At 48.8% G+C, this 21,149-nt stretch overlaps 1 protein-coding gene and 1 long non-coding RNA gene across 3 annotated transcripts in view; both read right to left on the bottom strand.

Moving 5' to 3' along the window:
* The window catches only part of LOC135821185 (uncharacterized), a 130,156-nt gene that overhangs the window by 80,389 nt on the left and 28,618 nt on the right, over positions 1–21,149 (bottom strand). For both annotated transcript variants that reach the window (XM_065334253.1, XM_065334254.1), the window contains exons 4-5: positions 17,728–17,799; positions 4,816–4,887 (exon numbers count right to left, since the gene is read on the bottom strand). In XM_065334253.1, coding sequence (XP_065190325.1) covers positions 4,816–4,887; positions 17,728–17,799 — 144 coding nt within the window. The remainder of the gene's footprint in view (positions 1–4,815; positions 4,888–17,727; positions 17,800–21,149) is intronic.
* On the bottom strand, positions 1,976–3,727 carry LOC135820607 (uncharacterized). The gene is made up of 2 exons (XR_010554135.1): positions 3,176–3,727; positions 1,976–2,496 (listed from the first exon to the last, which is right to left on the bottom strand). It is a non-coding gene; the product is annotated as an uncharacterized LOC135820607 (long non-coding RNA).

The raw sequence follows: 21,149 nt of genomic DNA, 5'->3' as shown, positions 1-21,149 counted from the left end.
GTGAGGGCACTGACACCACTTGGAAACAGTAACAGTGCAAACAGTCCATTGCTCCAACCATGTACATATTCTGTACTACACTCCATACAAATAGTTACTTGACAGCATTTCTATACCACTCTTATACCATTCAGATAACCTGAATGGTGGTATCTGACAGCAGAGTGTGGTGTGAGGCCATTCGCCTGGGCATGCTTAGAGGCCTTAAAGGGGCACTCCGGCTTCATTTTCGACGCCGAGTTTTCGATCCCAAGACGAAGGTAGGTGAAAGAGAAGACCCCTCGAACAAGAACGAGTCTCCAGAAGCGATCGAGTCGAGCAGGAAGACTACTTTTGAATTTAGGCCGAGCGAGCGCTGATGACGTAATGAGGGATTAGCTTGCCAGTGGAAATGCATCTGCGTACATACATTTCACACACTTTTTTGGCCAATTTTCAATCGAAGAGGAGGTTGTTTGCTATGTTCTCCCAACGCCGTGAGCGATCCCGTCTTCTATACCCTTCCAGGTACCCTGAAGGTCCTCCAGAGGAGAATTTATCTCCAGCAAAGCGTTGTTGATCCGCTAAATTCGTCTCGAGACATAATCACCCAGTGCAGTGCTGATAAATGTAGAATGTTGAATCTGTGATAATTGTCGACGATGGAGAGAGGTTGATAGCCGCTGTCGCAGGGAAAGTGAAGCTGCTGGAAGTAACAACTGGGAGCTTGTTAGCATAACTTGATCAAAGCAGCTTGACGGAATCGGGGAGTACTGACTATTTGTCTCGCCCTCAGTTTAGTGAATTTTATGACCAGAAAATTATTCGATCAGGATCCCTTCTACAAGATGTGTAGTACAGGTGATTTCTGAACTTGACGATATGGAGACCGACCAGTAGACCTACCAACAACGTGTACCTGCAGGAAATTCACCCAAGGCTATTGCTATTGCTATCCTCTTCAGTGGCTGTTGATTTTTTAGTAAAAATATGTTCACTTCTCTCAACATTCTCCTACATGGCGGCAAGAAGGTGCACTATGGAATTCAACGCCACAATCTTCGCCTAGCTGTGGATGAAGCATGGTCAAGTCATGGCAGTACATATACTTGAACCATATGAGAAATTGAAGTTCATTTGTGATGCGAAGTTTGACAGCCCCAGTGATGGAGTCAAGCGTTGTCTTTTGCCGTGGCACAAATTGCTGAAGAATCCGAGATGGTCTTGGAATTATGCACATGGATACTACCAGAAATAATGGTGGCATGAACCATTGTGGAATGGGACAGCTCACGGAGAATACTGGAATAGCTCAAGTATCTCTAGGTGATTGTAAATCCTGTTCTGGCTTATAGCTTCGGCCTGCTGCGCCCGTCCATGTACAATGATGGGAACATGCATTTCTGTTTTCTACATATGACCAGCGCTTTGGCCGAGCGGTTGTGGGCTTGCCTGCGAATCACAAGGTCCCAAGTTCGAGACCTGCGCTGGGAGCAGTGAGCGTGTGCTGTGCTAGCAAATACGGTAATGCACGCATGAACCACTTTACATGCAGTGAACTGCGCCGACACCCACAGTCAACTGGGTACTCACTACTCGGAGTGAGGGCAACATGGATGCAGCTAACAAGGTTAGCCCCCTTGTCAGGCATTGTTTGTGAGACTTACCACCTCACCCTCGCCGTTAGGCGCTGCATCTGCCACCCTGGTATCATAGGCATGGTGGTGGCCTGGCACATTCGAAACTTCCGCTGGTTGTGTTTCTCAACAAACTTTACTTCTTTTTTTTTACTTTACATATTTGCCATCTACTGTACTGTGGCATTACAGGTGCAGGTCCCTTATATAGAAATATGTTCAACCCCCCTCCCACATACCCACATAAATATGAACTAACAATTTCACTGTTGGACTCGCCGGCGGCTAGAGAGCAAAGGATTAATATATCAATTTATAGCAAAGAAAAGGACCAGGGAACTACAAGTTACGCTATAATGTCCACGAACAATTTCACTGTATTTGAAATAATTTTGTTTGATACCCTGAGAACTCTGAAACTTTGCAGCACTGTGGATTATATGTGGATACAACATTTATGGAAAGAACACATTGTTCAAATAATTATAGCACTGACTTGTTGAGATTGTGAGCACATTCCAATCAGTACTCTACATAAGTGGTGGCAATCGTTAGGAATAGGTCGTGAGTTGTCAGAGTGCTCTAGTATATGAGAGAATGTTTTGTTTGTCTAATCGACGGCTCGTTTGAAGCCAGAGTTGTTTGAACTTGTTTCAGTCGACTTGATTCTAGACAGTAGTCGAAGGAGTACTATGAAGTATACACCAGGCGTAGTCCGTAAGGTATCTCGTGAGAATTCTGTCGGTACACATCAGGTATCAGCTTGCAAAGATGGCTCCTCTCTGTTTCTTGAAAGCCTGTATAGTTGGACTGTGGCTCCAGCGATTCCCTTCTCAGAGCAGGTACCATACCCAATACGGTCAATGCATATTGGACAGACCTGTGTGCACAACAGAAATAGTGGAGAGACATCTCTCAGCTCATGAACACATCAGTGAAGTTTGAACTGCCGTTGTTTGTGGCCATCAGTATAAACCTATCGACTATAAGAATAATGTGCAAACACCCCTCTATAACTACAGCTGGGGCCATGGAATTAGAAAGCATCTAACTTAGGGAACTGCCAACTCTGGTCGGAGTTGCATTCAAGGCCTGCAATTCATGATGGCTATCGTATGTTGCATTGACCAGAGATCATATAAAACTTCCATGCCACATTGAAACACGCACTACTTTCGAGTACTTTGGTATCCCCCACCAAATGAGCATTCGGTCCCAGGGTGGCAGGCGTCACCATTCGTTATACCTGGATCAGATTAGATTGACCCCAACTGTCATGAAGAATCATTTTTACTTTGACTGGATTTCAGTACAAGTTGTAGAACTGCAGAATAAATTTTGTTGTATTTGGGCAACCATTTCTCTACAAACGCTCTATTTGGAAAATATAATTTTTTTATAAAATACATGTCCAAATTCCACATCTACCCAAATCGGAATACTTGATCACGTATTCAGTCCTACACGGAATGTTTAGAAAACGCCAGGGGATAGGAATTTGCTAACGAGAACTCCAGGCCAGGGTACTAGCATACGAACAAAACAAGATAAAAACTCACCAGTATACTTGTAGTAATTCATGTCGGTGTAATATTCACGATAAGCAACGAGGCACCCTCCGATTTGGTCAAACTGCTTTGAAGTCTGGTTGTTCAGGTGATACAAACGGGCTCCCCGTTGTTACTTCCAGCAGCTTCACTCTCCCTGCGACAGCCGCTATCATCCTCTCTCTCCATCGTCGACAATTATCACAGATTCAACATTCTACATTTATCAGCACTGCACTGGGTGAATATGTCTCGAGACGAATTTAGCGGATCAACAACGCTTTGCTGGAGATAAATTCTCCTCTGGAGGACCTTCAGGGTACCTGGAAGGGTATAGAAGACGGGATCGCTCACGGCGTTGGGAGAACATAGCAAACAACCTCCTCTTCGATTGAAAATTGGCCAAAAAGTGTGTGAAATGTATGTGCGCAGATGCATTTCCACTGGCAAGCTAATCCCTCATTACGTCATCAGCGCTCGCTCGGCCTAAATTCAAAAGTCGTCTTCCTGCTCGACTCGATCGCTTCTGGAGACTCGTTCTTGTTCGAGGGGTCTTCTCTTTCACCTACCTTCGTCTAGGGATCGAAAACTCGGCGTCGAAAATGAAGCCGGAGTGCCCCTTTAATCAGCTGTGGAAGTTGGCAGGGATAAGTCACGGTGGAATGGCACACCGCGGCACTCATCTTCCTCTGCCGAGCCGCGTCCTTGACTTATCCCCTGCAGGGTGAACATCACGAACAGTCTACCGTCTTTCTGACATTGCCACTCGAACTTGACAATAGAAGCAGCTTTCCGTATGTGCAGTTACATTGAGCCATGGTGTTTTTATTTTATTTTTGTGAATCCTTCCTGGAACCAAATGCTGGTTTTATACATTCGTGTAATTACTCAGCGTTATTTGCAATAATAATATTAATAAGAATAAGAATAATACCATTCAGATAGCTCTAAAACTTTACAGGGTGAAAGTACGATAGCTGAACATAACTTTGGTGAAAAAACCAATTTCGAAAGTTTATGCCTAAGCCACCTTTTAGCGTGGTTCAGCTCATATATTGTTGCAAGTGAAGTGAAACAGCCTGGATTTTCGTGGTTTTTCCCAATCCAGTGCCTTTTTGGGGAAAACCTGTCTGAAATCCAATTGTTGTTAATTGAGGCTTGCTTTTGGGGGAAATAGACTTCACCAACAAAATTTGAAGAGTATTCAACGGGGATTGCAAAAAAATGGGAAAAACTCAAAAATTGACCCATTTATGGCCAAACTATAGGCGCATCATCTTTTTTTATGAATGGACTGTAGTCTGTTTCGCCTTCTAGCGGAGATGCCTGTCTTTCTGTCTGTCTGCCTTTCTTCCTCTCTGACTCTCTCATTTCCGCAGTGCATAGCCCTGGCACTGACCCCCATTCCTGGGTTACTTGGACTTCATTCGCTTCCTTGTCATTGGACATGTTCAGTCCGTTCGGTTCGCGAATTCAAATAAACACAACCAACCACCAATGCCGAGACAGTTTGTAGGCTGAGCTTCGCCTGCCCAACTGGCACAGCCACCTTGCGTGGCCACCACCATTAGCTGTTCCTGCTTACTTCCCTAGCTCATAGGCAGGATTATCTTGGGCGTAAAAAAAGAAAACAAAATCGGGAAAAGACTTACACAGTATCAGTAAGTGTTGTTCCAGCGAATGCATCAGAACGTATCTGGCGAATTGCGTTGTGCTTCAAATTCCTGAACGAAAAACATGGAATATAACAAAAAATGAGGTGGAAAGCAGCGGCATTCGGCCATGCAGATTTTTCGTCAAGCACCACACCACAACTGCGCTCTCCAGCTGACCTTGGCACATTGCCACAGCACACCATTAGCAAAGCCGAAATACAACGGTATTCAATTCCTTCATGCAAGTGTTTCGAGTTATATAGATATCATAGAACTGCTAAGATAGTGAAAATCAACCTTTCTCTGTGCCCAAATGGCAAGCATAATGCGCACGCCTGAGGCGCGAAGAACATGGCTACGCAAAAGAAGAACCAAGTGCAAAACACCGTGTTTTTGTTTTGTTTTTACAAAGTACACAAACCCGGCTCGAGACAAACAAATAAGAACAAGAAAGTTGCGTGCAGGGAGAACGAAGAAACGACTAGAACACAGAAGTTGAGGGTTGACAGAAAAAACAACTATTGAGTCGGGTCTGACTGCTAGTATCCACTAGTGCAGCTGTGTAGGTGGGGCGTTGCAGACTCCTCCGACAAAAGGTCTCGGTATCCTTGCACACAACGCGCACGGGGGGGGGGGGGGAGGGGTCAAAAAAGAAAGAAAGAAAGAAGAAAGAGTTAGGCCATCAGGTAGTATGCTAGTCTGTGGTGTACACGTCGACAGCAGTCCCACAAGTTTGCTCGAGAAGGTACTTGTACACTGCTACTTTGAAGCTTTGCAGCGCTGCCTTGGATGGGGGAGCATTCAGGATGGCAGAGGGTAGAGCATTCCATGTTGTGAGTAGGCCGAACGGGAAGGATCGGTGTAGGATGTCAGGACTTGTTGCGGGGAGGGGGTTTGACAACTGGAAGGGCATGGGTGTGTTTTCCTTGATGTTGGTGGCGGGTTCTGGGGCGGGCGGGCTCAGGGGCAGCAGGTGTCAGCATGTCTGTCAGCTGGGCTGGACCGGAAATGTAGTGCAGCTTGAACAGATAGCACAGTCCCGAGACTTGCCGATGCACTGATAAGCTTGGGAGCATGGTCCCAACGCCAATGCTGTGCATACACCGTTGCTGGATGCAGTCAAGCTTCGCGAAGTTGGACCGGCTGCGCCTTCCCACACTAGGGGAGCATATTCCATGGTTGGGTTGATGAAGCCTTTGTATACGCTGAGGCGGCCGTTGCGGTCGAGTACTGGGCACACCTTCCTGAAGAAGCCAAGGCGCTGGCTGGCTCTGACTGCAACCTGGTGGATATGGCTGCGGAACAGCAGTTCGCGGTCAAAGGTCACACCGAGAAGCTTGACATCGGTTTCCTCTCTGATCACGGTACCATCGAAGCTGAGAGAAGAGGGTGAGAGGGGTGTTGATCGTCTGCTCATCGACATTCCCTGGCACTTTGTCGGCTCAAACTGGACCTTCCATCTCGATCCCCAAGCTTGGAGCTCATCGAGGGAGGCTTGCAGTGAATTAAAAGTGACGGGGGACACGTCATCGGCCCGGATCAGGCAGCACAGTGTTGTGTCATCTGCATACGACGCTAGCTGGCATTCTGGAGAAACACAGTCAGATATGTCGTTGACATAAATAAGGAAGAGCATTGGCCCTAAGATGCTACCTTGTGGCACAACGGCTAGGATTGGGAAGTGCGAGGAGGTCTGACCACCAACAACACCCCTTATCTTCCTTTCCTGAAGGTACAACTGAAGCCAAGACAGAATTGACCCGCCAATGCCGGACACTTCAGCTTTATGCTGTATGCCAGTGTGCGAACTTTATCGAAAGCACCAGCTATGTCGACTGCAACAAGTAGAGCGATTCCATTGCGACCCACTACTCCGCAACACTCATGATGGAGGGCAGTGAGGAGGTCGGCAGTTCCAGTCCATGGCGGAAGCCAAACTGCCTGGGAGATAGGATCATGTGACGTTCTAGGTGATTGACAATTTGCCTGTAGATAATGGTCTCCATAATCTTTGACACAATACTCAGAAGGGAAACAGGTCGCTAATTTCTCACTGCTGCTTTGGAAGCGCGCTTGTGGATAGGCACAACGTGTGCTGTCTTCCAGGGGTTGGGATGATGTGAGCAGCGTATGCAGAGGGCAAACAGCTTAGTCAGAGGGGGTGCAAGCTCTTTCGCACACTCTCGAAGAACCTGTGCTGGGAGACTATCTGGACAAGTGGTTTATTGACTTGGAGCTTGCGGAGCTCCCCCTGAACCTAAGCAGTGCGAACGCGGATCATGCCAAGTGCTGGTGGGTTGTGTTCCTTGGCTCTTGGAAGGCTGGACGGTTCAATGTCATTGTCTCCAAGACTCCATTTCTGTGAGAAGAAATTCCGAAAACATTCTGACTTCTCCTTCGCGGTGCGGTGCTCTCTGCTTCTCTCATCAATGAGTGTGGGAATATCAGACTGGTGTCCAAAACCACCTGCACGCTTTTAAAGGGAGCATGTCTGAGAATACCAAAGTATGTGGGCAAGTGGATCTCTCCGAGTTCGCTCAAAATTTGCAAGTATGTTCCCTTTGGGGTGTAGATCGATTGTGCAAAGCCCTTGGAAAAGTTTCTGAAGAGAACCTTGAAACTTGCATACCCCTCAAAAATGGCCGAAATATCACACACTATTTATGGGTCTACAAACCAGTCACGCCACAGCGTATACGAACAAGCTACGAACAAAACTCCATCAAGCCAACATTGCCTCACCTTGCCTTGTCTATAAATGTGTGCATGGTCGCCGCAGCCCTCTACTTGCCGAGCTTTTTGTACTTAGATCAAATAGCAACCATACCAATGCCTTGACCAGGGGACAGTCCGCCCTGGCTTTAGCCCTGCCTAATGCTTCGTCACGGTACGGTTTCTATGCGTTGCCTTACCTGGCCGCTGACAGGTGGAATTCGCTTCCAGCAGCATGCCGCCAGGCAGCCTCCTTTGCAATGTTCAACAGTACTCTTCGCAGCCTCTTTTGCAACACATAATGGCACAGTATGCAGCCACCGTTTTCTTTTTTCTTAACTCTATTACACGCACTTACGGCTTTCTTCATTCAGCTCTATTTCACGCACTTACCTAGGGTACCCTGTAAATAGACTTACAGTCTGTGGGGATTGCCCTAGTAAAATAATAAATACTACTACTACTACTACTACTGCCTTAGAAGAGTTCCTGGAGCAGTACCGCTTACCCCCAAGTGGGAGCAGATACATGCTGGGTGAGCTGGTGCCCAGCAGCCACCTTTTTCATGTACTCGCCGGTTGAAGTTGTCTTCGTGGTTACAAGTCACCTGGCATTGTGCACATTGACATTGACTCATTTGAACCCTTTCCGTTACGGTGACGGTACTAAAGAGCCCTTGGAATTTTTCAAAATTATGCACTTTTCGTGTTCATTGGATCATAACGTCAGTTCTACTCACTCAATCTTCATTACCTTAGGCTTCCTGGAAGTGGAAAGTTACCAGGGAGAGAATGAGGTCGACCATGATAGCCAGGACGCAGTACAGCAATGTACATATCCAGCGCTATGTACTATTATAGCGGTAGAGTTCAGCGACGGTGCGAGAAAATGCCCCAAACTGGGCCAAAGACCCAAGCGCGTGCTGCTCCAGAGATTTCGTTTTGCTTGATCGCAGAGTTTCGATTTTTTGCTGTGTACTCTTAAAAATATCACAAGTGAAGCCCCTGCAAATTTGAACAAGTCAGCGTGACGAAAAGTCTCAAGTTCTCGATACTCGAGTCGCACTGCACGCTTTTGAAATTGCGAGATCGCGGCTCAACTTACGAACGATTTATCTCAAGAGACATTGCTTCCAGCGTGTTGCAAATTGTTTCAACCGACAGCTGAGAGTTTTCTATTTGACCTGGATATTTTGATCGTTGGATTTGAGCGGGATTTGACTGAGTTACGATCTGTTGAAGTTTTGCATTCTTGCAAGATCGATCGTGCGCCCTACCAACATATGCCCAAAACGTTGCTCGTTTGGAACCTTTGGGGGTTTCCGGGCAACGGCCCCCCCCCCCTCCCTTGCGTACGCGCCTGGGGTGAGCAGGGCCGTGTCGCACAAAGTCGATTGTGGTGTCGAGGTACCCTATGAGGGAGACGTGTGAGTCGCTACTGGACCCAGGGCGGTAGACAGCTCCAATAACCATTTTCAGATTCTGCGTGTTCAAAACAGCAAGCCAGATGACCTCATGAGCATCGGATTGGTATCTCTCCAAGTGCTGATAAACGAGCCCCTGCTTCAGCCAGACAGCAATTCCGCCACTGTTGGCAGTTCTGTCCCGGCGGATAGGGCCGGAGTAGCCTGGGATGGCTGCATCCACTTGTGAGCATTTGTCTGAGGTAAGCTTCGACTCTGTAACGATGGCAATAGCCACTGCCTGCTGGAGGAGTAGATAGGGGCGTCGGACACGGCACAGTCACTACAGTATTGACCGTACCAAGTGCCCTGTGAATCAATAAAATGCACTGATTTGGGCTCTAAATTTCCAAAAAATTCCGCTCACCCGCCACTACCCCCCCCCCCCACGAGTAAACTGAACTTCAGATGGCTGACCGTACCACACTAAAATACCTTCTGACGCCCCTGGTTGATGACGAAGTTCGCCAAACTTGGAGTTAACTCCACAAGCATTCGTCAGCAGGAGGTTGAGCTTTGTGGAGTCAGCATGCTGGGTGCCAGTTGCACTGGTCATTCCGAGGTGCGAGCTTCTTCCAGTCATTGCACAGATATATTATCGACGTCCTGACTGAGAGATGCAAATGCATTGCCAACTGTGACACTAAACTTCGTAGCTTGCGTCTCGGGCGGCGAGTCACGCTGGTGGGACCGTGATTTCTGGCCAGGAGTCCAGACCTGTGCTCCACAGGTGTTGTCTAAGATATCGCAATCCATGCTGTACCCGCTCTTATTGTCGTCCTTGCCACTGTTGCTGGTTGTGGTGCTGCTCTGGGATGTTTGTTGATCTCCACAGGCATCAGACTGGGTGTACTTATCGAAATTCCACTCTCTTGTGTACACAAGCCTTGGCCAGAAGCGCTTGTTGCTGAGAAACCATTCGTCCGCTGCACTGGCAACAATGCGCGCAGTGGAGGATTTTTCTGTTTGAAATATTTTTACGCCAAATACTTGGACGTTGTGGTCAGCCTCAGCTGCTCTTGATGCGATGAACTCCTTCAGCTGGTCTGCAGTAATTGCATGCACCAGGTTTCCGACAAACAGGACTCTCTTCGTTGCTGTGGGTTTGGTGGAGGTGATGAGTCGCCATGTGGCGTCCGAATCCTCGCTCATCTCTTCAAATTTCGGCAAGCGATCCGCACATGGCGGGGTCAAGTCCGAGCTGGGTCCGGGTGTACGGGATACCGGGAGTTGGACAGCTTGTTTGAGCTGTCAACGTCGGATCCGGCACTGCTGGTCGACATGGTCAGGTCCATCTCGGATATCTCGTCCATATCGGGATCAATGGGTCGTGAACTCTCTACGGGTACGGCGGACTGTGAACGACTTTCTGTGCTTGTACGACGTTTCTTTCGATTTCGGTGCTGCTTTTGGCTGGTTGTTTCTTGCTCTCTCTCTTGGGCTGTGTTTACATGAGGCGTTTCAACCCGGGTTGAGTTCGACCCGGGTCAGATTTCAACCCGCCATGCATGCACACAAAATGACTGGCGCGTTTACATGACGCATTGCGCTTGACCTTTTTTTTTTTTTTTTTTTTTTTAAATCATACGTAATGACTGATAAAATGCTACACCTGTGAAGTAAAAGAAAAAAAGGCCCAACCCTGCCCTGCCAGCTATTTGGGCTTACGGGGTCGCCATGGCAAATAATAATATTAAAGAACTAAAGACTATAAAATTAATGACGGGAAGTGCCAGCTTCGGCAGCAACTAGGGAGGCAGAAGAAGAGACAGGTGCATGTACAGCGAAAACAGAGCGGCTACCACGCAGGCACATGACACTCGCTCTGAGCAACGCAAAGCTAAGGCATTGCGCTTGACCCGGGTTGAAATCAACCCGGGTCAAGAAAATCGTACAAACGTACTTCTGTGCGTATCTCGCGCCAGGTTTGAACAGCACTGTACATGCAATTTTCGCGCGAACGGATTCACGTGACCATACAGGACTCTAGAAGTGGACTTTTGGCGGCATATCAGTATTTGACCCGGGTCAACTGTCTTCATGTAAACGCTCACCTATTTTGTCTATCGTACAGACTTTCAACCCGGGCTGAACTCGACCTGGGTTGAAATTTCTCATGTAAACACATTTAGGCACCCAAGATGGCAGAGGTCGTATCTGTTCATGGGGGAGACAGATGAATCCCGGGACATACCACCCTGGGGCCTAATAAATACAACTCCGAGGAGAGGGCAACTTTGTCTAATAGTTGTTGTTTTATTTAGAACAAAGAGGAAGAAATGTTTCACGCGCATGCGTTTATCTGGTGAGGGAGCTGACGTCATGCAGCGAGGTCGCTACAGTACTCCCCCACCAGAGAACAAGCGGAGTGCAGAGAACGAAAGAGAAAAAATTATGATACAATATGTACAAGCGAGAGCGCTGTGTGTATGAAATTTGTTACCAACGTGGCCAAAGGCCGAAACAAAAATCCGAAAAGCAGGAAGCGGACAGAGAGATGCATGACAGAGGCGGGTTAACGTGTCAGAGGTGTGTTAACGTGACAGAGGTAGAGAGCATGTCAGAAGCAGAAAGAAAGAAAAGAGGAAACGTACGCGTGACAGAGGAGTATTATCGTGTCAGAGGCGGCTGCATGCTGCAGGCTTTGCATGGGACCAGCAGAAACACTACGCTGGGGACGAGGTGTGCCGAGTGAGACGGGATGGATGGAGGCGAGCGCAGCTCCAAGAAATCCGATACGCCGGGCGTGCGCCTGCGTGCGTGCACGAGAGTTAGCTGGTACGATGGTGGAGGTGGCCAATTTCCAGCTTGAGGCCAGGACGAATACGAAGGACGACGACTGGACGATTGGCCGTGGCAGGATAGCGGGGTATCCAGGTGGGAGGGTGGCAGGGGCCACAGCAGCTCCGAGCGCGAGGCGGATCCAGTGGTGGTGAGGCTCAAGTTTTACGTCAACAGCCGGCGATTGACGGGCAGCCAGAATGCGGTGCACACAGGAACGGACTGTGTCGAAAACCAGTGATGGCTGGCTTGCTGACGGGCGGAAACAGCATGACGACGGATGGCGGCGGCAGGAGGGCGTAGTCCGCAGCAGCTCCAGGTGTGCCGAGGGCGGGTGGGCGGCGAGAGGCACCACAAATTCCCAAATCCGGAAAGTCGAAATACTAGAATGCTCAGCGAGCACAGCGTCGGGGGTCACCAATTTAGGCACCCAAGATGGCAGAGGTCGTATCTGTTCATGGGGGAGACAGATGAATCCCGGGACATACCACCCTGGCGCCTAATAAATCCAACTCCGAGGAGAGGGCAACTTTGTCTAATAGTTGTTGTTTTATTTGAAACAAAGAGGAAGAAATGTTTCACGGGCATGCATTTATCTGGTGAGGGAGCTGACGTCATGCAGCGAGGTCGCTACACACAGCCTAGCTCTGCAATGGCGAAGGAGTTTTGATTTACAAGACGCACATATAGCATTGCCGATGTCCAAATTTTGGCACATGCGAGTGACGGCCAGGTCCTCCCTCAGCTGGGAACGTTCGGAGCTCAGTTCACTGATCCTTCGTTGATATCGTTTCTCCTGGTCCTGGAGTTGGCTTTCAAGACGAGCTAGGGTTGTTAGCACTTCTACAACATTGTGTTCGATGCCAGGCAACGAGCGTTACTGTGTATGGACCTGTTCGGCGCTCACCAGCTGCCCAGTGTGATCTGGGCTAGCCATCCCACACAGGCTGTTGGGGCTAGTCCCCAAAAGCTACCTAAAAACTACGGAAAACGGGAGCCTCAAAACGCACAACCTATGCATGCACTGTCTCATGATGGTGTGCTGTAGATAATGGTGGTGTACATCGTACATATTTGCACTCTCATGTTTCTGACTATGGTACTGCATCTCCTTGCATGGACGTGCGTATGACCTTGCAGCATACTACTCATACTATGCATGCATGTGTGTACTCCGTGCCCGTATTCGACAGTGCTTGTCTCTTGTTGCTGTTCAGTCTTTCCTTTGCAGTTTCCGTACGAGTCGTCCTCTCAGTCTCAGACCTTCGTTGCATTGTTCTATTTCAATATACATGTAACTAATCATCACATAGACTTGATGATACTACAATAAAGTAGAGACATGATGATATGAGTTGATGTTCTCCCTTGAAACTAACGTCAATTCTAATTGCATTTCCTACTCCCTATTTATAAACTTTTACATAACACATTCTGGATGCGTTTCATGGTATGGTATGGGACATGTACGGGACATGCCAACGCTCTACACGCGCTTTCCCTTCATACAATAAAATTGGCATTACGTTACACAACACATACACAACATATGGGATGAGTTTGATGGTACGGTACGGGACATGTGTGCGTGTGCGTGTGCTTGCGTAAGTGCATGAGCACGTGCTGTGTGTGCGTGCGTGCATGTGTGTGTGACAAACAAGCAAACCAACAAACAAACGGAATTAAAGCTGTGTGGACCCTGGCTAGCACCAGATGTTACTCAAGTAATGTCTTTTGCATAGCTACGGGAATGAAATAAAGCGCAGCAGACCCTGGCTGGCGCCAGACGCTACTAATGTAATGTCCTTTGCATAGCTAGGAATGAACCCAAGGAGCTGTATTCACAGGCCATATCTAGAGATACTGCCCCAATTGACCTTCCAATGGACATATCGGTTGACCAGGCGCCATTCGAGGATGTCATGTCCAGGAAGGAGCGTCGACGCTTCAAGAGGCGGCTAGCATCAGAACCTTCCGGGACGGAGAAGGCTACAAGTCCTGCGGAACGGCAGACTGACAGCCGCAAAGCGCAGACAAATCCCATCCGCCGCCACGAGTCTTCACGTTACATCCGGGAACGTACGTCCGATAGCAACCCGACACCTTCGTTAGACACCGTCCCCAGAGGCCCGCGGAAAGTTCTCTACCTGGGGCAAATCCCGTATGGTTGCCAGGCACAGTCCATCGCTGAATGGTGCAGAGATCGGGACGTGGAGATAGTGCAATGTATTATATACTCTTCTGAATACTTCAGAACGGCCTCCGCGAGAATAACAGTTGACGCTCAGGACGTGAACAAAGTTAGTGAAAAGTCTTTCTGGCCTGAAACAGTTGCATACACTCTCCGTGACTGGCGCTTCAGGTCCGACCAAGAAGAGGCGAAATGAATACCTCGATACTGAATGCGCAGGCTCCAACTTTCTTTCCGGGTAGATTGCGCCATCCGAAAGCACCTTTCAGAGACAGGGGAGGACTGAGTGGTGACGCTAAGCTGAAAGTTCTACTGATAAACATCAGAAGCCTTCGAAACAAGATTAATGACCTAGCACAACTCACCCGCCAGCATTGTCCTGATGTTGTCTGTGTGAACGAGACATGGCTGGTTAGTACAATTACTGATGGAGAAATCACGTTGGCAGGTTACAATGTTTTGCGTGCTGATCGAGAGGATCAAGTTGGTGGAGGTGTCTGCTTATATTCCCGAACATCCTTGCCTCTCAAGCCGAGATGCGATATAGCTGCTGCTGGGGTTGAGAGTTGTTGGGGCGAGATTCCCTGCACTGGTGGGAGTTGCTTGATAGGCACAATCTATCGTCCTCCCTCTGAACCTATTGGCTACTGGGATCGCCTTGATGGTCTTCTACACTCAGCTATCACTCCGGGCAGGAACGTTATACTGTGCGGTGACTTAAATGTGAATGTGGATCCATCAACGGCTCCAGATCATCAGCTCCATTTCCTGTCTGATCTAACGGCAAGCTACAGTCTCCACCAGGGCGTTCATCAGCGGACACGGTTTGCATCTAATTCCACAGCCACCACATTGGATCTGTTCTTCAATACGTTTGACCAGCACAATGTGGCAACGATCCATCCCGTGGCTTTCAGCGATCATGCAGCGGTCATAAGTGAATTCTACCTTGACCCGACAAGGAGTCCCGAGACATCAATGTTGTGCCGGAACTACCGAAGGATAAATCATGAAAGCTTCAAAGCTGACTTGATTCAGCAGAATTTTTGCAGCATCGAAGGCAGCCCAACAGACATGTGGACGGAGTGGAATAATCGCTTCCTTCCAGGTGCTTGACACTCATGCCCCTCTTAGATCTTGTAAGCTGCACAAGCGACAATCGGTACCGTGGATGGACAGCCAGCTCTTGAACTTTTTGAGTAAGCGCAACCGGCTTCATAAAACGTGGCTGTCAGACAGATCTGAGCAAAGGTATGCTACATTCAAAGCGGTGAGAAGGGAGGCCACTACCTGTAACCGGAAGCTGAAAGAAGCGTACTACAGTACAAAATTTCAGCTTGCGACTTGTGACGTAAAACAAACCTGGCGAATCATCAACCAGTTGACGGGGAAACAAAGAAAATCGGCACCGCTTCAGTACTCAGCTGAGGCAATTCGAAGTGCTTTCGCCAAGATCGTGGAAGATCCCAGCCGCCCAGTTCATCTTCACCTACCCCAAGGGCCACGAACGGCAACTAGTTTTGTGGAATTTGTTCCTGTATATATTGCAAAAGTCCGGAAGCTTCTAGAGCAACAGAATCCGACGAAGGCAACTGGCAGTGACGGCATCCCTGCAGCCCTTCTTCGAGCTCATGCAGATGTTCTTGCGCCGTCATTGGCCTTACTGTTCAACAAATCCATGAGGGAGGGACATTTCCCAGCTCCTATGAAGGTGGCCAGCATTTCACCTCTGTTTAAAGGTGGTGATCCCAGCATAGCAAAGAATCACAGACCCGTGTCTCTAATGTCGATAGTTTCAAAGCTTTTGGAGCGAGTCATCCATGATCAGCTCACTCAGTACTTGTGCCGACATGATCTATTTCCACCAACTCAGTTCGGCTATCGCTCACATCATTCCACATGATCACATTGTGATGCCCTTGTATTAGCCGTTGAGGGCATATGCCAAGCCCAGACAAAAAAGTACTTCACGGGGATTGCTTTCGTAGATATGTCAAAAGCATTTGATAAGGTGAAGCGCCAAACCCTTATTCAGGACCTATTCGAGGTCGGAATTGGTGAAACGGTGCTGCAATGGCTTGCAGACTACCTCTCAGATCGGACACAGTATGTCAAAGTCGGTCAGGTACAGAGCTCACCATACACCAGCTTCTCCGGAGTACCACAGGGGTCAGTTCTCGGGCCCCTGTTGTTTGTTCTCTACGTCCGTGACATTGCGAAAGAGCTGTCCCCTTACAACGTTGCGACCCTGCAATTTGCGGACGATATCTCAATTAGATCCAGCAGCATGAGCATGGATGAGGTGTCCCAAAATCTCTCAAGTGCTGTCCAGCACCTCGCCGATTGGCTTAGGAACCGCGGTCTCATCTTGAATGAAACGAAGACACAGATCATGTCGATATCGCCAGTACGATCTCAAACATTTGACTTGCAAGTGCAATGTAATGGACTGCCTCTGCCAACTGTTCGCTCTGCGAAATATTTAGGTCTCCACTTTGATGCGGACATGAGCTGGAACACCATGGTCGACCACGTCGCACGGGGCGTCGCGCGAAAGTTGGCGTGCTCAGACGATACGCTACGTTCCTGCCCTTTCAATGTCGCATAGCCTATTTTCGTTCTTTCATTTTATCACACTTTATGTATGCCGCTTCTGCTTACTTACCATTTCTCACGGCGTATCAAAGTCGACGGCTTAATGGGCTCTTCAAGCGTGCTGTACGCACAGTCTGTCGGGTACCTCCCGGGACGCCCACAAGCAATATTCTTACACGCATGAACATCCAAACATTGACCACATACACCAACATGCACCTTCTGGTTTTTATCTGGCGTTGTCTCCATGACTCCTCTAACATCAGCATGTTGTTCGCTAACTTTTTCAGCCGCAGTAATTCCACTCAAACTCGTGGTGGGCACAGCAATTTACTGATTGTCCCAGCCAGCCCAACTGCATATCTTGCCAAACGTGTTACCTATGCTGGGACCATCTTATGGAACCAGCTCCCCGCTGCGGTCAGGCAAGAAAGAAAACGCAATCGCTTTAAGTCAATGGCTCTTGCCTTTTTGCTTACCAGATAAATAAGCCTTTTTACAAATACTGTATGCACTGCTCTTTGCGTTATTTTCTCCCTATGCAAGTCGCAACTCCTGTTTTGAGTTGTTTTTCTTCTCTCTTTTTCTTTCCCTACTAGTTGCTGTTACACTCACTGATCCGCTAGGCTTATGCACAGATATACAGCATTCCCTCACTAGTGGGACCATTGTTATTAGGCTAGGGCCTGTTTTGGACTTCCCACTCTAAATAAAGAATACAAACAAACATAGCTTCGGGAATAAAACCTCTGTAGCTCGGGTTCATGTTTGAGTAGAAGTCTGTAGGACAAGTGCATTTACTCTCATGCAAAATCCAGAATCAAGTTGGTCTTCTCTTACCTTCTCTAACCTCATGACTCAATATTTAGGTTAATCTAAGCACATTTTTCTCTCCTTGGATAAATAGTCTTTTGACACAGTGGCATTGAAGAGTGGCTAGCAGTTTTGCATAAGCGGGGACAGCATGTTTGTGTAGTCTGCCTTTCAGTTAGTCCGTCTGTCCATCCGTAGGTCCTCCTGACCGTGCATCCATCCACCCGCCCATCTCCCTGTCCATCCCTGCCTGCCCCCCCCCCCCCCCGCCCGCCCGCCTGTCATGCTCTCTCCCACCATATCTTCTTCCCGAAGAGAATTATTATCATTACATGTACTGGTCTACAATACTTACAGAGTATAAAGAGAATTAAATCCACTAAATGTGTTGGATGGTATATAGCGAATTCGGTTATGGCTCAAATCTCTGGTGTGAAATCGAAAGCAATACATCACATTCTTATTGTTACTGATGGCTGGTTGATAGGCTGCTAGAGTCTTTTAATTAAAAGGATGCCACAATTAGAATGTGCGCAATCAGGACAATAAGCACTGCACTCGAAATTGCAGAACGCTGATCGATGCACCAAAAGTACACTAGCACGCACGCACATACACACGCACACATCCTGTCCTGCAATGCACCTGGCTTGGTAACAGTCACATGTCCCTTCGGCCATGCAAAAGTGTCTCTGTGTGGCCGTCCTGTGCAGCCAAACTCCCAATCAGCATGGCATAGTATGCAGCCACCGTTTTCTTTTTCTTTACTCTATTTCACGCACTTACGGCTTTCTTCATTCAGCTCTATTTCACGCACTTACCTAGGGTGCCCTGTAAAAAGACTTACAATCTGTGGGGATTGCCCTAGTAAAATACGAAATACTACTGCTACTGCTACTGCTACTGCTACTGCTACTGCTACTGCTACTGCTACTGCTACTGCTACTGCTCCTGCTGCTGCTGCTGCTGCTGCTGCTGCTGCTGCTGCTGCTGCTGCTGCTACTTCTTCTACTACTACTACTGAACTTCGCCTTTATTTGAAAACAAACCGGGTGTCAGAAAGAAGAAACTGAAAAGCGCAAGCAAGAAAGGCAATGGTGACAAAACCATTCAAGAAATTAGTAAAAATCAAATCAAATAAATAGAAAAATCCAATCAGGAAATAAAATAAAAGAATCAAGCCAACTAGGGAATACAAAATCAAATACAAAAACAAAGAGCAAACCCGCAAACACCATCCAAGCATCGCTACTACCAGTACGATGACGTTTCCATTCACCCAACCGCTTAAACACTTTTAAAACGAAAACAAATACAACAGAACACTCTGAGACAGAATGAAACCAATGACAATATTAATGGCAAGTCCATTGATGCCCGTCAGCGCGGCATATGAGCCAACGTACGGCTCTCCGTCACAAAGCAATGTCAGCCAATGCCGGATCCACTGCGTAGGTATGATGCACATGACCCCCGGAAGCAAGTAATCTGCCACCGCATCAGAGATAGACTGATTCTCGAGCGCAAGTGGCTGATGATGAGACGATATGGTATGTCCGAGTTCTTATGGTGCATTTGTGTTGCGAGGGTCTTCAAGAAGATGCCACAGTCGGGAGCACACTGTCCACTGGTGGCGAAAACAAGCGGAGTGAACGATCCTCGATCCACCTGATTGATTCGATCGGAATACTGACGTTTCTTCTGACGCTCGTGTTGGGATAACTGCCTCGACACTTCTGGTCCAGACAGCAAAGACGGCCTTGGGTGCGTGACCCGTACATCAAAAAAGGCGTTTTGCTGCCTGGTCCAGAAGCCACGAGCCCATATATCCACACGAGCACCGTCAGCTGAGCTTCCCGAGACGGCTTCACCACCCAGCGGCATCAGCAGTGGCTCAATCTCGACATCGCAAACAACATTAGCAAGTCCGTCCGCCAGGAGGTCCCGAAGTTCATTATGTCTCTGGGTAGGGTATCCCCCGCTTGGGCACGTGAGGGCGTGATGAACCGACATGTCTTGGCCACGAACACAGGATAATGATATGCCATCAAGCGATAGGCCACACCTCAGGCACAATGCGTCTCGAAAATCAGACTTGTTGATGATAGTTAAAGGGAATGAAGCTGAGGGAGGCGTAACCAGCCACGTTGACACACCGCCGTCACCCGCGACATTCACTAGTAGGCGCTGCACATCCGTCAGAGCGGGCTTGATCTCCTCAAATGCAGCATTGTGCTGCGCACGGCGTTCCTGGCGAGCCTGCGTGGCCAAACCCCTGGAGGCAGCGATGATATCGGCAACAGGACCGTCGTTAGCATCAGGACCGTCGATAGCATCAGGACCATCGACAGCACCAGTCAGCACGCAATCCACCATGGGCAGTATCGACGTCCGGCAAAGGAGATACTCAGCCTCCGCACGCAAACTGCCAATGCGGATAGCCAGCCCTCCATTCCTCACAGGTATTGCAAATAGCTGACGGAGTACACCATCAGCCGCAAGATGATGGCCTGTTAACGCTGCCAGCAGATGTTTGTTGATGACGTCATCCAGTGACGTATACAAGGTAGGGTCCATAAAGACTGCACGCTGCAGATAAGTCCAACGGGACTGCAGAGAGGCAGAGAAGACGCGAAAGGCCGCCTGAGGCTGGGTGACAGCCAGACCAGCAAGGCGACTAACCAATGTGGACAGTTCCTCAACACGGTTCTTCACAAAATTCTCTCGGAACTGTTGGTCTCCAATGGCCCCGCCAAGGTAACGAACGCCGCCGCTCCGGATACGGACATCAGTGCCGGCAAATCCCTCCTGGGCCTTTTCCATTAAGTGTGGACGGACGAGTAGAACCGTCTTCATGGCATTGGGGTGGTAGCCATACCGGGGCCCCTCCTCCACGATGCAATTCCAATACCCATGCAGCAGCAGGAGCTCTCCGGCTGCGGCATCGTCATCCGCGTACCAAATCTGACTGGTGCTTGGAAGTCGACGCGACAGCCGAGATGCCAGGGGCACAGTCGGGAGAGCGTAGAACGCCATGGCAAGAGGATCCCCTTGGCATGTAACCTCCCGAGAATAAATGATCTCTCCGCCATTGAGGTATAGATGGATGTCGGCCTGGTAGGTGTTAATGAAAATTCGCCCAGCGGCAGGACAGATTCTTGGGATGTTGTGGAGCGCCGCGGCCCTGTTCACAGTATTGAAGGAGTTGGTCGCATCCACCAGCAGGATACCTTCAGTCATCTCGCGGTCATACGGTCATAGCCTAGGCCGGTCAAAGCCTGCACCCCGACCTCGCAAGCCGACGGGACGCCGACGCACAGCTGATGAGGAGCAGTAACCGCAGCCACATCCCTCTCGATAACCGACATGACCACTTTCCCAATCACGCGGCAAAACACCTCCCCGATGGCTATCGGCCTTACCCCAGGCTGCTTATCCAATGGAATGAGCCTTACTGCCAGGAATGAGCGGAGATCTCGCGGCTCAATTGCTTCAGTGCAAAGACGCTTGGCAGCACGAGCCAGAGCCGAGCACAGGTCGTCAGAAGCTGATGTATACATTGAGGCCATCTGACGCCAGGCAGCGGAGTCAAGGCCTGACGGACCTGCTGCCCCCTTCATAATCATGCAGGTCTTGCGGATTTGAGCTTGTGTTATTGAATCAAACAGCACATTCTTTTAGACTGTGGCTTCATCATCGAGTAGAATCTCTGGTTCTGCATCAGCCGGAGCAGGATGCTTGTCTCTCAACATTTCCAGTACCGACTTGCCACCCACA

This window comes from Sycon ciliatum, chromosome 7, assembly GCF_964019385.1.
Source record: "Sycon ciliatum chromosome 7, ocSycCili1.1, whole genome shotgun sequence".
Classification (NCBI taxonomy): Eukaryota; Metazoa; Porifera; class Calcarea; order Leucosolenida; family Sycettidae; genus Sycon; species Sycon ciliatum.
Note: the sequence above shows the minus strand (reverse complement) of the source record. Positions and strands in the feature narration are given on the sequence as shown.